We start from the raw sequence: 14,453 nt of genomic DNA on the forward strand, positions 1-14,453 counted from the left end.
AGAGGTGCATCTTCAGTGCCTGTTGGCGGCTCACATTGCAGAGCAGAGGAATGTGCAAGTGGCTTTAACCCTGGATCTGGTGGAATGGGAGCTCTTCGCTGAGGCATTTCATCTGATTTGCTGCAAGTGGGGAACACCTCAGATGGATGTCATGGCAACTCGGCCAACGCCAAGGTTCCTGCCTTCAGCAGAAGAAAAGATCCCGGGTCCACAGAGCTGGATGCTCTCCTGCCCTGACCTGAGTCGATGCTTCTGTACATCTTTCCTCCGTGGCCCTTGATCGGCCAGAGACTGCTCAGGATTAGACAGTACCGAGGAACAGTTATCTTGATATCTCTGGATCGGTCTGGACGCAATTGGTATGTGGATTTAATTCGGCTTCCTGTCCGCCCAGGGCTTCTTCATCAGGGACTGGTTCAGATAGAGGATCCATGCCACTTTGGTCTTACGACCTGGCTATTGAATGTTGCATTTGAGGAAGAAGGGCTATTCAGATGATAGCTACTTTGTTGCGGTCTCGGAAGCAATCTACCTCGTCAGCTTATGCCCATGTTTGGCGCACCTTTGCCTGGTGCGAGAGTTGCGCTTGGTCAGCCTTTCAGGCCTCGGTTTCCCAGTTCTGGCCTTTCTGCAGGATGGCTTACAGAGAGGGTTGGCCTATAACTCGCTTCAGGTACAAGGGCAACCTTCGAAAGCTAATCAAGAAATGTATTAAGTTATGTCCAATAAAAAAAGGTATCATCTTATTTTCTTTTCCATGTTTTATTTTGTTTGATTTCTATTGATAACCTTAAGAGTGGACTAATACGACTACCATACCTCTATACTCATTGGGGAAATCCTGAAAATCCAACTGGGTTGAGGCCCGTAGGACTAAGGTTGGACAACCTTCCCTAGCTTATCTTGTTTTCAGTATATTCACAAGGCATATGCATTCAAAAGATTAGCATACGCTGCTTGTTTCGCATTGAAATATATAACACACATATTCATTGTGGGTAAGAGGGATATTGGGGACCATCTTGAGAAACATTGCTTCTACTGTAATGTTCACAGTGCCGGGAAACAAAGATTCTTAGCCATGATACAGCAACAGCATATATTGACCAAACTCAGGGTGTATGGATAGCAGATGTCAAAGACAGCAAGAATTTTTAAGTGTTATGACTTCACCGTATAGAAAGCTAAGTGAAAATTCTGGGAGTAGATAGAATATTAAAGAACTCATTATGATCCTATATAATAATTCTCACTTCCAACGTTCTGACTTGCTGCCTGGGACCGTGGCTCATTCCGAGTTGGTCTGCTAGGCTCCGTAGATCAGGCTGATATCACCGTAGCTATTATGATGTCAACTTCAGAACCTGGGGGAAAAAAACATGCCTCACAGCTGATCCATGTCCAGAGGAGGGTCACTGGACATGGGTGGCTGGTGAGGGGGCAGGGGAGAGAGGAGGGTTGCTGAACATGGGTGGCTGCGGGGGGGCAGGAGGTTGCTGGACATGGGTGGCTGGAGGGAGGGGGGCAGAGGAGAGAGGAGGTTCACTGGACATGGGTGGCTGCAGTGGGTGCAGGGGAAGAGGAAGGTTGCTGGACATGGGTGGCTGCAGGAGAGCCGAAGAAAACCTTGCTAGCGCCCGTTTCATTTGTGTCAGAAACGGGCCTTTTTTACTAGTTTCCAATAAAACCTTCATGTACATTCCATTACATGCTGAACACTAGAAGGTCAGCATAATTTTAATTTGGATTACTTGATGTAATTTTAAATCAATAAATAATGTTTCAGAATTTTACAGGCATATGTAATTGTTTCTTTGCAGGTAATATACAAGGACCTGTAGAATATGAGTGATGACAAACCATTTGTATGTAATGCACCTGGATGTGGTCAGGTAAATAGATACATTAAATGTACTCACAGTATTCACATTTCACTGTGCTGTATATATGGATGCATTACTATGTATATGTGTATGTATTAGTGTATGTAGCTGCTTATGCACACACTTTTTGTGTGGCAGTTACTTTATAAGTAAACAAATGGAAACACAGAGCAGAGAAGTCCAAACTTTGATTAATCATGAAACTGAAACGTATATATTGTGCTTAATTGTGTTCTTTCTTGATCTGTAAATCCATTTTCTAACCAGGTACTTTGGCTAGTGTAATGCATCTTACTGTCATAAGGTAAGTATGAACTGAATTTTGTCAGACCCAATCTTAGGTCCTGTCTACATACAAAATATTAAAAGATGTAATCTGTTACCTTTATAATGGTAGATGGAGGTATGGACTGTTTGGTCCTGGTAGGTAGTGTGTGCATGCTCCATGAAGCAAATTATTGCATCGTAAAAATGTTTATTTCCAAATACTGACGAGATAATCACCTAATTGATGTTGGAATAATTAGAATTTCCCATTATTCTATTTCCAGTTTTTAATAACTTCTCTAATCCGTTATTTTAAAGTCTGTTTCTCCATCCTGTTCAGGTGGGTGAAGTACAGTCTTGATTATCCGATCTTTGTTAATCTGACCATCCGGCATATCTGACAGACACCCCGCCCCCCCCCCCCCCCCCCCCCCCCGTAACATCATCACACTTATTTCTATTAAAATTCTTTGTTTCAGAACAATTCTTAAAAATCAGGAACTATGAGCCTTTGCTTATGCATTGTTTGAGGGGGTTTATGCAGTGTTTTCCATATTACTCGACTTTTTACTTATCCGACAATGGGTCGGTCCCATTTACGTCAGATAATTTGAGACTGCACTGTATCTGCACTGCTGTACTTTTTCTCCAATTCTTACAGCTTTCATAGTGCATTTTTTTTCTGAAAAACGTTTATCCACCTTCACTCTCATTCTTAGCATGTAGTGCCATCCCACCACCAATTGGATCAGCTCTATCATTGTAATATATTTAGTACCCTGTAGCAGTTCGGGGTAGTGGTAGGGTGCTAAAGAGCAGCTGCAGTCAAAGCAAAACGATTGATCCTGATAACCACACAGACTCAAACCATTATTGCATGCATTTACCTGTAGAGAGGGTGGGTAGTTTTCAATAGCTCATTTTATATGGGTAAATAACTCTCTTGAAAATTTCCATTACTATATAATAAAAGTTTTAATATTTATGCATTTTTATAAGAGCACCCAGTAGAGATCAGGATTGTTGAGTGTAATTGCCAAAATATTGTGGGAGGAGGAGGATGTGCTAGGGGCCAGAAAGTTAATGGGGTGCAAGGCTAACGATCACGCAAGGTGTCCAATACTCTTAGCCCAGCCTTGGACCAAAGTATATAAAGAAAAAATACATGTTCTTGACCGTGAAGCTCTTGTTTAATTGAAACCAGTCTTAAGGTATAATTAAATAATTCTGTGTTTTTTGAGATACCATAAAGTAGAAACAACAAGACTAATTTGGAACACCTACTGTAATTTCCTTAGCTTAATTAAGTAGTTAATTTAAATCGGGTGCTTAATTGCATAACAAGTAAATCACCTCAGAGTAAATCTGCATGACTTAAGTCCAAGTATCCTGTCCTTTATATAAAGGTCCAACAGGATTTGAGTTTGGTCTTCACTATAAAAGTTAGTGGGAATTTGCGTCCTAATCAAGAAATTTCAAAGGACCTATAAAAAGGAGTCTTAGTGCGTATCTGTCTTGACAAGATTATAAGACCATTTGTAATAATTTGGGATTCCATCCTTCTACTGTCAGTCTATAAAGAGAATAAGTAAAGACTATAGTGATTGTTCCTAGGACCAATGGCACTGCTATGCTCGCCCCATGAGCAAACTGGAAAATCAAAGAAAGATGGCTAGGAAAAAGCAATTGTTTTTGTTTAAAGAATATTACTGCTTACCTTGGGTCTGCCAAAGAGCATCTAGGTAGCCACAAGACTTCTGGAATAATGTTTTCTGAGTGGATTAGTCAAAAAATTAACTTTGTTTGGTGAAAGCCAGATTTCTTTATCTTCCTTTCTAGACCAGAATAGATGAGTAGGTTATGTCCTCCTGCCAGCAGATTGAACCAGAGAAAAACAGTTGAAAACAGACTTCAGTCCCCTTGTAGGGGATTGGTGTTGCCTTCAGTTCCTCCTCTAGTAAATGGTGCAGACATATGGCCTGATACAGTAACTATAAGTAGGCTACGCCTGGAAAGACACTAAGCGTAGATTCCTGGTGGACCATGGACTGAGCCTGAGTGAAGCTGTGGGCAATATCCCTTTTGGGGCTTATCTCCTTCCCCCTGAGGCTGAGGTCCCACACTGATGGGTCTAGTATTAGGTGGTGCCTGGTGATTTTTTTTTTTTTTTCATCTTTGATGGATCCAACATTTGGAGCTACTGATGGCAAAACATTTTCCCAATCTGCCTTCTACTCTCCTAGTGTTGTGTTGGATTTGGACTCAGTCAGGGAGGTCAAGACTGAGGGTTTATATTCCCTTCATGGTGAAGAGCAAGATACAATGTTGGGTCACCTAGGAGATTAATCTTTATCTTGTAAAACCACAACAGGATGGAAGCCCAACCTTCAGGGAGCTCCATGGTAGAAAGATTTGAGTGTTTTTTAAAAATAATATTTCTTTTGTCATTAGTCCCTCTCTTTCCATGTAGCTATATGCAGTGGTTCCATGACTCGAGATATTCTAGATGAGGCCATGGTGACCTTTCTGCAGATAACAGTACACAGGAGGACGGTCTTGGACATCTCTAAGTGGGACCTAACAACTCCCAGATGGATTAACAGTGGGTGAGTCTTACACAATCAAAGAAAGAGATGATTTGAACTCTTTTTGTTGAATCCTCTATATTACCTGGTCACACTGTTTATAGCCTTGCTTCTTGAGATCTCCCACACAGTATGTCAAGCATGGCAATTTTGAATTCATAGTACAGTTTCACCCTCTCCATGAATTTCAGGGACCAAATTCCAGAGGTTTGCTGGAAGTACTTATGGGAAGTCCCTTCTCACTTCCCAGGGCTCTCCCCTCCAATTCTGATCCTGGTTGGTCCAAATTCAGAAGCCATGAGCAATACTATTCAGGCAAGTCCCAAACCCTAGACATTTGGGTTGACTGGGATGGCCCTAACCTTTTTATTCAAGCTGCTGTCTGGCTATACTCCTCCACAGCAACACTTAGTCTTCTCATTGAGTAGTTGGACACTACTCAGAGGAATTCTCTTCACACTAGGTGTAGCCTTTTAGAGGTAATGGTAATCATCTGTGATGAGCCACAGAGTTTTAGGCTCAAAAAAAGGCTGCGGGTCTACTTATTCTTTGGGTCCCCATTCTGAATGGCAGACCTTTATGTAGGTAGTTCCCTACATGGATGAACAGGGACCTCCCTTACAAAGGTCACTATCCAAGTATTTCTCTTATTCTGCATCCCTCACTGGCAGCTTTAGTCTGTCTACCTTTGTGCTAGCCATGACTCCAGTACATGTCGGTCAGTAGTAGTAGTAGATTTGGATGCCTGGTAATTTAGGGCCGTGTTAACACATGAGAGTTCAGCTGTAGCCATGGTTTTGAAGGTGTGGAACCCCTATGGTGGTGGTTTATCCTGAGCAATAGTTTAGTCCTTCCTAGTTTCTAGATCATAGGGCACCCCTCTTATCTCCTAAGAAGAGCACGGTCTTATGGCCTTGGGCATCAGGGGCTCAAGATCTCACTTCTAATGCCCATATTTCCTGTTTTCATGTTTTTCTTGAGAATGGTCCTTTCTGCAGGTTCTAGGCTCCAGGACCTGTATGTTGTACCTTTTGGCTCAGTCCCACATGTGTCTCTCAGTTTATACTCATTAAAGGTAACTTTTATTAACCCAGTGTCGCAAGGCTATTCGCCCTCTCTAGGGAGGCTGTAAGGAGCCCAAGTAGGTGACTTTTCACAGTTGTCTCTGGCAGGGAATGGTTCAGGAGATCCCTTCATGGTTATTTTACACCACATAGGTAAGCCTGGTAGGCAGGAAGGGAAACTGTGGTTTGGTGCAGTTGAAGAGGTGACAGTGGTCCTGGTGGAGGACCAGCAGGTCCATGTCTAGGTCAAGGGCCAAAGACATCAGCCTAGCACTCCAATAATCCTGGCCTCTTACTAGGGAAAACACAGTCCAGGTAGTAGTAGGCAAGAAAATGCTGTTTGTCAAGGGAAACAAGTAGCTCTAAGGTGCCGTGATAAGTGTGCCAGGTTTGGTCTGAAATTGGAGACCTTGCAGCAGCAAACATGACTGACACCATTATTGTTCAGAGGAATTTTCTGAGCCAACCCCCATGGGGACTCTGACTTATAAGGACTGGGAGAAATGGCTATGGCTCTACTAGGGGTAAAATTTATTGTAAAAGTATATTCCATATTATCTCACAAATTCTAAGCAGATTACAAAAAAATGCATAATTCAAAAAGTAGACAAGAAATAAAATACAGAACACAATCAAACATCACATAAATCAAAAAGATAAAACTTAATGAAAACAAGTCATAATTCAGCTGCTAATCATAACATCCAACAGGTTCCATACCTAAACCTCATATAACTCACAAATAAGTAGGCACCTGTGTAATTTGACCTCTTATCAGCTCAGTAAAACTCCAATGCAAGTGGTTCTTCAGCAAAAGAAAGAAAAGCAAGAGCATGTGGCAAGATATCCTAGTAGAACCAGAACTGACATCCAGTCTCCTGCACATATTCTTGCTGATTCCCTGGACTGATGTGTGAAGTGATACTTCCCTTCTCCCCCCCCCCCCCCCCCCCATTAGATGATTCTTGGAAGATCCTCTTCATTCTCTTTTAAAGACTTGAGAATAAGGCAACTTTGGTGATGCAAAAGAGAACCACCTATTTCTTGCATCTTCGTCCTCCACAAAAGATTGGAGTGAAGACAGACTCAAAATTCTCACAGAAACTAGTTCTAAAACATAAATCACAGAAGCTGCTCACTACTCTTCTGGATGGGATATTATCCCCTGGGGTTGCTGAGCATGCAAGTCCACTGTTTGAAACTTGAATGTAGCCTTAAGGGCTCAGTTCTTGTTTCCTTCCTTCTCTCCTTCCTCTCCAGCCTTTCAAGGTAACATCTCTTTAGGTCTTAAGGTAGAGGTTGGTTTCATTGTCAAGTAAAGGGTATCTCTTTGTGCCCGGTATTCTCCCCCTTCTGTGGGTAGTGTGAATTAGGCTTTTCCTCTTCCAGTGGTAAAAGAAGTCAGGTGAAATGGTTCAGGGCAAGGGTGGCCATTCTTGAGTCAATTGTTGGTCACTTTTGAGATGGTAATAGGTGCACAGTCTTCTAATATTTGGATAGGTCTTTGGTCTACTGATGTGTTCTAATAAGGCTCAGTGGTCTTTAAAGTATTAGTTTCAAGAGGAGTTAGGGAGATCAAATCTGAAATATCTGGCTGATCCTCTTCATTAGAGCACAGGAGTGTCGTAGGCAGAGTTAGAATCTAACTTTCCAGAAGATAAAGTAAGGCAGTGTCCTTTTCCTTTATTGTTCCCCTTGGTAAGTGCCCTCAGCATGAGTATACAGGTCTGGAGGATCTACACATTAGGTATAGGCATTCTGAGAGCTATTATGGCTTCCTTCTGCCTGGTCTGGGTTGAACTTGGGCACATCCCACTTGTCGGGACTGGTCTGGCCTGGATGATTGGGAAGGTGGAATTTGGACATACCTGTTTAATTTCCTTTTATTGAGTCCTGCCAGACCAGTTCGGAACCCACCTATGGAAGCCATGGCAGTTAAGGCCTCTGACAGTTTGAGAGAGCTAACATTTGGTATGTTATAGTCCACTTGAAGGTAGTCGTACTCGTAGTGTATGAAACTGGGTTAGTGATCATGAAATGATGTACATCAAATGTGGCTTTAGTGGTGTGTTAAAAACCCAAAACATAATTGTCTTCAGTTATCTTAGCTTTGATATAGGATACCGAGGAGCTGAAGGTGCACCAGCCTCCTATAAGGGGAGGGAATTTAGCTCTGGCTTCTTCTCCTGGCAGGGGATATAGCCTACTCATCTGGACTGATCTAGCAGGCCTCAAGGAAAGGAAATTAACAGGTAAGTCCAAATTTCACCATTGCCTTCTAAAGTGAGAACCTTAGTCTGACTATTAAGCATGGTGGTGAAGGTATGGTGTAGTATGCATCAGGATCTGGATGGCATACCATCATTGATTGAACAATAAGTTCTTTATATCAGAAAATTCTAGAAACTATCTCTCTCTGCCAGAGAGAGAGAGAAAGTAAAGTTTAGCTGCCACTGTTGCTGCTGAAGGAGGTGCCACATACTTTTTCATACAGGGGTAGTTATTGTTGAATCTTTTTGTTGAATAAATAATCCTTTTTTGAGCTATTTATTCATTAGTTATCTTTCTTTCTTGTCAAGGTTTAGATTTTTTTTTCCTCAGCTCTGTATTTGGCACCATCTGTTCTAATTTTCTAGTCCCTCTCTTTTTTTTTTTTTTTTTTTTAAAGACCATTTACCTGAAAGTATTTTTTTTCCTATTCCCAACCCTCTTATTAGCAGTTGATTTAGATAATTTGGACTTATTTATGCTCTGCTCTTCATTTAAATTTACCTGAACTATGAAGAGTATTAGGAGGTGGATGTGGGGTCCCTTGGTGAGCACATTTCTTCATGGTACGGGAGTTTTGGACAAATATTTCAAGGACTGCTTCTCAGGGTAGACTTGTTCATGATATTTGGATCCACTTGTGGGCCTTCTTTGCTTGGTGCCTGCAGCAATGAGTTCTGAGAAGTCCCTCCTCCAGAGTCATTAAATTATGAGTGCTTTAAAATTACTGAAAAAGAAAAGTGCACCTCTCCATTGAAGACAGCTGAAACTTCTCTCATGATGGAGAACAACAAAAACTGTAAAAAAAGATCTTTGAAAAAAAATAAAAAGCTAGAAATATCATGGATAAAAGGGTCCTACTGTAATTTAAGAGGCTTCTGTATAGCTCCTACATAAAGATTGCAATTTTATAAAAGTCATTTTTGTGTATAAAGCAACTTTTTTTGTGCAGAAGTGCATATACTTTGTATACACACGTTTGTCCAAACCTGGGAGTAGGTTTGAGTGCGGTTTGCATAACATAACAAATTTCTGCATTTTCTGTTGTATATTTTAAGAGGGAAACTACGTGTGTACATTTTCCTTTTTAAAATTGTTAGAAACATGATGGCAGATAAAGGCCATATGACCCATCCAGTCTGCCCATCCACTGTAACCCCTAACTCTTCCTTTTCCTAAGCAATCCCACATGCTTATTCCATACCTTTTTAAATGCATTCTTGCGACACAGGTTAGGTGGCGTATTATAAAGTCACCTTCAAAGCAATATTTGCTTTATTTTGTATATGTATATTAAAACAATGAAACTATTTTCTAATTTAACTGTTTTTATTTTTTTATGCTCATTTGACATTGTATACTGCATCAAACAAGAAGAATGTGAACTTTATTCATAAGCATTTTGCATAGGCAGAGGAGGGGAAATACCACTTCTAAAAATGTGAACCCTATGTTTTTTCAGTAAAAGAACAATTCACTTTAATAATGGTTTTTTATCAGTATTCTAAAGTAATTCCTTCCTGTTTTACATGCATCCCTCTTTTCTATCTAATTCTAAATATTAAGTACTGCTCTTTTGAAAATGTTTTGCCACAGCGTTTTACCAATGAGGATCATTTGGCTGTCCATAAGCATAAACATGAGATGACACTGAAGTTTGGTCCTGCTCGAAATGACAGTGTTATTGTTGCTGGTTAGTATTTATTTTTTATCAGTAGCTTTCAAACAGATTTTAGCTGTATACAGTATGATGATTTCTGTAAATGACCAAAAAAATAAGTTATTTGTAAGATGTAATTTAATAATTTCCATTTTAACATATTTGGCAGTTTTTCTCTGAGGATGTCAGAATTCATGATGTTGCAGCTGGCTCAAGGGATTAGAGAACAAAATCTTTAAAAAAACAGCAGCTTCCATATCATCAAGCTGATCAATCCATAGACTGGTGGGTTGTGTCCATCTACCAGCAGGTGGAGATAGAGAGCAATCCTTTTGCCTCCCTATATGTGGTCATGTGCTGCCGGAAACTCCTCAGTATGTTCTCTATCTCAGCAGGTGGTGGTCACACAACAGCAGCAGCTCTGGCTAGGCCTCCAAGCCTAATTTTTAGGTTTTGTTGAGTGCCTGGGGTTGAGGGCTCTTCTTGAGCAAGTGCAAACCTGGTGGCGCCAGGTCCCTCCTTTTCTCCCCCCTCCCGCTGGCTCCGTTAAAAAAAAAAAAAAAAAAAAAATTTTGAACGTCCTTAAAGGCGTTTATTTCGACGTTTATTTAAACGTTTATTGCAGCTACTCACTGGGACACCAGGTCGTTACAGCTCGGAGCGGAAAGCAGGTAATTTTTACCTTTTTATAGCGGGCAGGGGGTTCCCCGATTGATCTCCACGTGGCATATGGCGTCGGAGGGCGAGGGCGCAAAGAGTCGCTCCCCGGATCGCTTAGGCGCTTCTAGAGGGGATGCGGGGGTCTTAAAGTCTGATTCGCCCGTGTTGGGTGACAGCTTCGTGACCGATGAGTGTCCCGGTCCTTCCTCCGGCGTGGCGGTTTTTCCCGCCATAATCGCCCATCCCCTGCTGCTCGCCTCCGCCATCTTGGCCGGCCACGCGGCTCGGACGGCTTCTTCGTGGGCCGCCCTTGAGGGAGACATTAATGCCATGGACGCCCTTAATTTGGGCGACGGCACCAAAGCGGCGAAAGTTAAGCGCCGTTTTTCCCGCGCGGCTCCTTCGCGGAGTGTCGCGCCGGACGCCATTTTGGATGCGCAGCATGTCTCTCCCCCGCTCTTGCGAGCGCCGGTTGAGGGTGCGCCTAGGGCTGTAGCCCAGGCTGCGGAAGTGCACAGTCTGGGGGGTTTCTCCCCCGAGTTTGTTTTGCTGCTGCATCAGGCCTTCCTTATGCAAAACGCTGCCCATGCTCCCTCGTTTGGTAAAGAGGTTGAGGTCCCCGGAGGTAAACAACCTCGGGTTGATTCCCAGGCTTTGGAGGACCTTGTCTCCTCCGATGTAGATGAGGGCAGCGTATCTGAGTTCTCCCAACGGTCCTTTGCGGATTCCTTGGAGGAGACGGATCCCCGCTCGTTTGGAGCGGATGACCCCTCTGCAGCGCGGCTTTTTAGCTCAGAGGATTTGCCCAACCTGTTAGTGCAGGCCATGGACATTTTGAAGATTTCCTCTCCGGAGGACGTCTCTCCCTCAGCCCCTGTTGGCTCTGCCATTATGCTGGGGACGAAACGCCCGCCTAGAACCTTCCACGTGCATGATGTCATGCACATCTTAATTTCGGCTCAATGGGATGTCCCGGAAGCGAGCCTCAAAGTGGCTAGGGCTATGTCCCACCTCTATCCTTTGCCTGAAAGTGAACGTGAGGCCTATCTGTGGCCTACCGTGGATTCTTTAATCACTGCGGTGACTAAGAAAACGGCTTTGCCAGTGGAAGGTGGCACGGCCCTAAAGGACGCCCAAGACAGAAGATTGGAGGCGGCCTTAAGGTCGTCCTTTGAGGCGACTGCTTTAAGTTTGCAGGCCTCGGTTTGCGGTTCCTATGTGGCCAGGGCGTGCCTGACAATGGTGCAGCGGGCTTCCCCCTCGGATCATTCCTTGAGGGCTGATTGGCCGGCCCTGGAATCGGGCCTAGCCTATTTGGCAGACTTGCTGTATGATGTCTTGAGAGCCTCAGCTAAAGGCATGGCTCAGACAGTCTCTGCGCGGTGGTGGCTTTGGCTGAAACATTGGTCTGCTGACCACGCCTCTAAATCCCGCCTGGCTAGATTGCCTTTTAAAGGCAAGCTGCTCTTTGGGGTCGAGCTGGACAAAATCGTGACCGATATCGGCACGTCTAAGGGCAAGAAGTTACCAGAGGTCAGGGCTCGGGCTAGTACTCGTTCCGGTACCTCCAGAGGACGGTTTCAGGAAGCCCGTCGGTACCGCCCGGGCAGGTCGGGCTCCTCTGCCCCCTCTTCCTTCAAGTGGACTTTCTCCCCCAAGCAGCATTCCTTTCGCAGAGACCGCCGTCCCGGAGGTGCTCCCTCCGGTCCTCCCCCAGGGTCTCGTACCCAATGACGGGGCCTTGGTCCATGCCCCAGTGCAGATTGGAGGACGGCTGTCCTCGTTTCTGGGCGAGTGGACCACAATAACTTCAGACGCTTGGGTGCTGGAAGTCATCAGAGACGGCTACAAGCTAGAGTTCTGCCGACCCTTAAGAGACGGGTTTGTACTCTCTCCATGCAAGTCTCCGGTCAAAGCTGTGGCAGTGCAGCAGACCTTGGACAACCTGATCCGCCTGGGTGCGGTCGTTCTGGTGCCAGAAAATCAGATTGGCAAGGGACGTTACGCCATTTACTTTGTGGTACCAAAGAAAGGAGGTTCTGTCCGGCCTATCCTCGACCTCAAAGGGGTCAATCGGGCCTTGAAAGTGCGGCACTTTCGCATGGAGACTCTCTCCGCTCTGTTATAGCGGCAGTGAAGGCAGGAGAGTTCTTGGCTTCCTTGGACATCAAGGAAGCGTACCTGCATATTCCCATCTGGCCTCCTCATCAACGCTTCCTGCGTTTTGCAGTCCTGGGACGACACTTCCAGTTCAGAGCCCTCCCTTTCGGGTTGGCTACTGCTCCGCGGACCTTTTCCAAAGTAATGGTGGTCATCGCGGCCTTCCTGCGAAAGGAAGGAGTACAAGTCCATCCTTATCTGGACGACTGGTTGATCCGAGCCCCCTCTTATGCAGAGTGCGGCAAAGCTGTGAACCGGGTGGTTGCTCTTTTGAGCTCCCTGGGGTGGATCATCAACTGGGAGAAGAGCCAGCTGCGCCCGACTCAGTCCCTGGAGTATCTGGGAGTTCGATTCGACACCCAAGTGGGCAGAGTGTTCCTGCCAGACAATCGGATTGTCAAACTTCAGGCTCAGGTGGACCAGTTCCGAGTAGCCTCTCCTCTTCGGGCTTGGGACTATGTGCAGCTGTTGGGCTCTATGACGGCCACGATGGAAGTAGTGCCCTGGGCCAGGGCTCATATGAGACCACTACAACACTCTCTGTTGCAGCGATGTCGGAGGATTATGCTGTGCGCCTTCCCTTGGACCCAGCAGTGCGCAAGGCGCTGAGCTGGTGGCTGCAGACAGACAAGTTGTCTGCAGGAATGCCTCTGGTGACCCAGAGTGGATTGTCGTCACGACGGACGCCTCTTTGACGGGCTGGGGAGCCCACTGCTTGGGAAGGACAGCGCAGGGGCTCTGGTCTCCTGCAGAGGCAAAGTGGTCTATCAACCTCCTGGAACTCAGAGCCATTCGGTTGGCGCTTTTGGAGTTCATCCCGGTACTGGCGTTGAAGCCAGTACGGGTCCTGTCGGACAATGCCACTGCTGTGGCCTATGTCAACCGCCAGGGAGGTACCAAGAGCACCCCTCTAGCCAAGGAGGCCATGAATCTATGCCAGTGGGCGGAAGCGAACCTGGAACAGCTGTCAGCGGTCCACATTGCCGGAGTCATGAATGTCAAGGCAGACTTTCTCAGTCGCCATACCTTGGAGCCCGGAGAATGGCAGCTATCTGCTCAGGCGTTCTTGGACATCACGAAGCGCTGGGGCCAGCCGAGCCTAGATCTGATGGTGTCATCGGCCAATTGCCAAGTGCCGCGCTTTTTCAGCAGAGGACGGGACCCTCGATCCCTGGGAGTAGATGCTCTTCTCCAACAGTGGCCGACACAAGAGCTTCTCTATGTGTTCCCGCCCTGGCCCATGTTGGGCAGGGTGCTAGACCGGGTGGCAAAGCATCCGGGCCGGATAATCCTGGTGGGTCCGGACTGGCCCAGACGTCCCTGGTATGCGGACTTGATCAGGCTCTCAGTCGACGATCCTCTGCGATTCCCTGTGGAGCAGGGCCTGTTACATCAGGGTCCCGTGGTGATGGAGGATCCCTCCCCCTTTGGTCTTACGGCCTGGCTATTGAGCGGCAGCGTCTGAGAAAGAAGGGCTTCTCAGACAAGGTCATCGCCACTATGCTGAGAGCGAGGAAGCGCTCTACTTCTACTGCTTACGCCAGGGTTTGGCGTACCTTTGCAGCGTGGTGTGAAGCAGGCTCACTTTCTCCCTTCACTGCTCCAATTTCTTCAGTGTTGGCGTTCCTGCAAGAAGGTCTGGAGAAAGGCTTGTCGCTCAGTTCCCTTAAAGTCCAGGTAGCGGCTCTGACTTGCTTCAGGGGCCGCCTGAAGGGTGTTTCCCTGGCTTCTCAGCCAGATGTGGTGCGCTTTCTCAAAGGAGTTAATCACCTGCGCCCTCCTCTGCACTCTGTGGTGCCTGCGTGGAATCTCAACCTGGTGCTAAGAGCTTTGCAGAAGCCGCCTTTTGAACCCTTGTCGAGGGCATCTCTGAAAGACCTGACGTTGAAAGCAGTCTTTTTGGTGG

At 45.6% G+C, this 14,453-nt stretch overlaps 1 protein-coding gene across 1 annotated transcript in view; it reads left to right on the plus strand.

Annotated features, from left to right (window-relative positions):
* The first annotated feature begins 1,832 nt into the window (after positions 1 to 1,832).
* The window catches only part of ATF2 (activating transcription factor 2), a 220,865-nt gene continuing 208,244 nt past the window's right edge, over positions 1,833 to 14,453 (plus strand). The window contains 2 exon segments of the mRNA XM_030208954.1: positions 1,833 to 1,892; positions 9,664 to 9,760. Of these exon segments, the coding sequence (XP_030064814.1) occupies positions 1,845 to 1,892; positions 9,664 to 9,760 (145 nt within the window). The 5' untranslated portion in view covers positions 1,833 to 1,844.

The sequence above is a fragment of the Microcaecilia unicolor genome, chromosome 7 (genome assembly GCF_901765095.1).
Source record: "Microcaecilia unicolor chromosome 7, aMicUni1.1, whole genome shotgun sequence".
Lineage (NCBI taxonomy): Eukaryota > Metazoa > Chordata > Amphibia > Gymnophiona > Siphonopidae > Microcaecilia > Microcaecilia unicolor.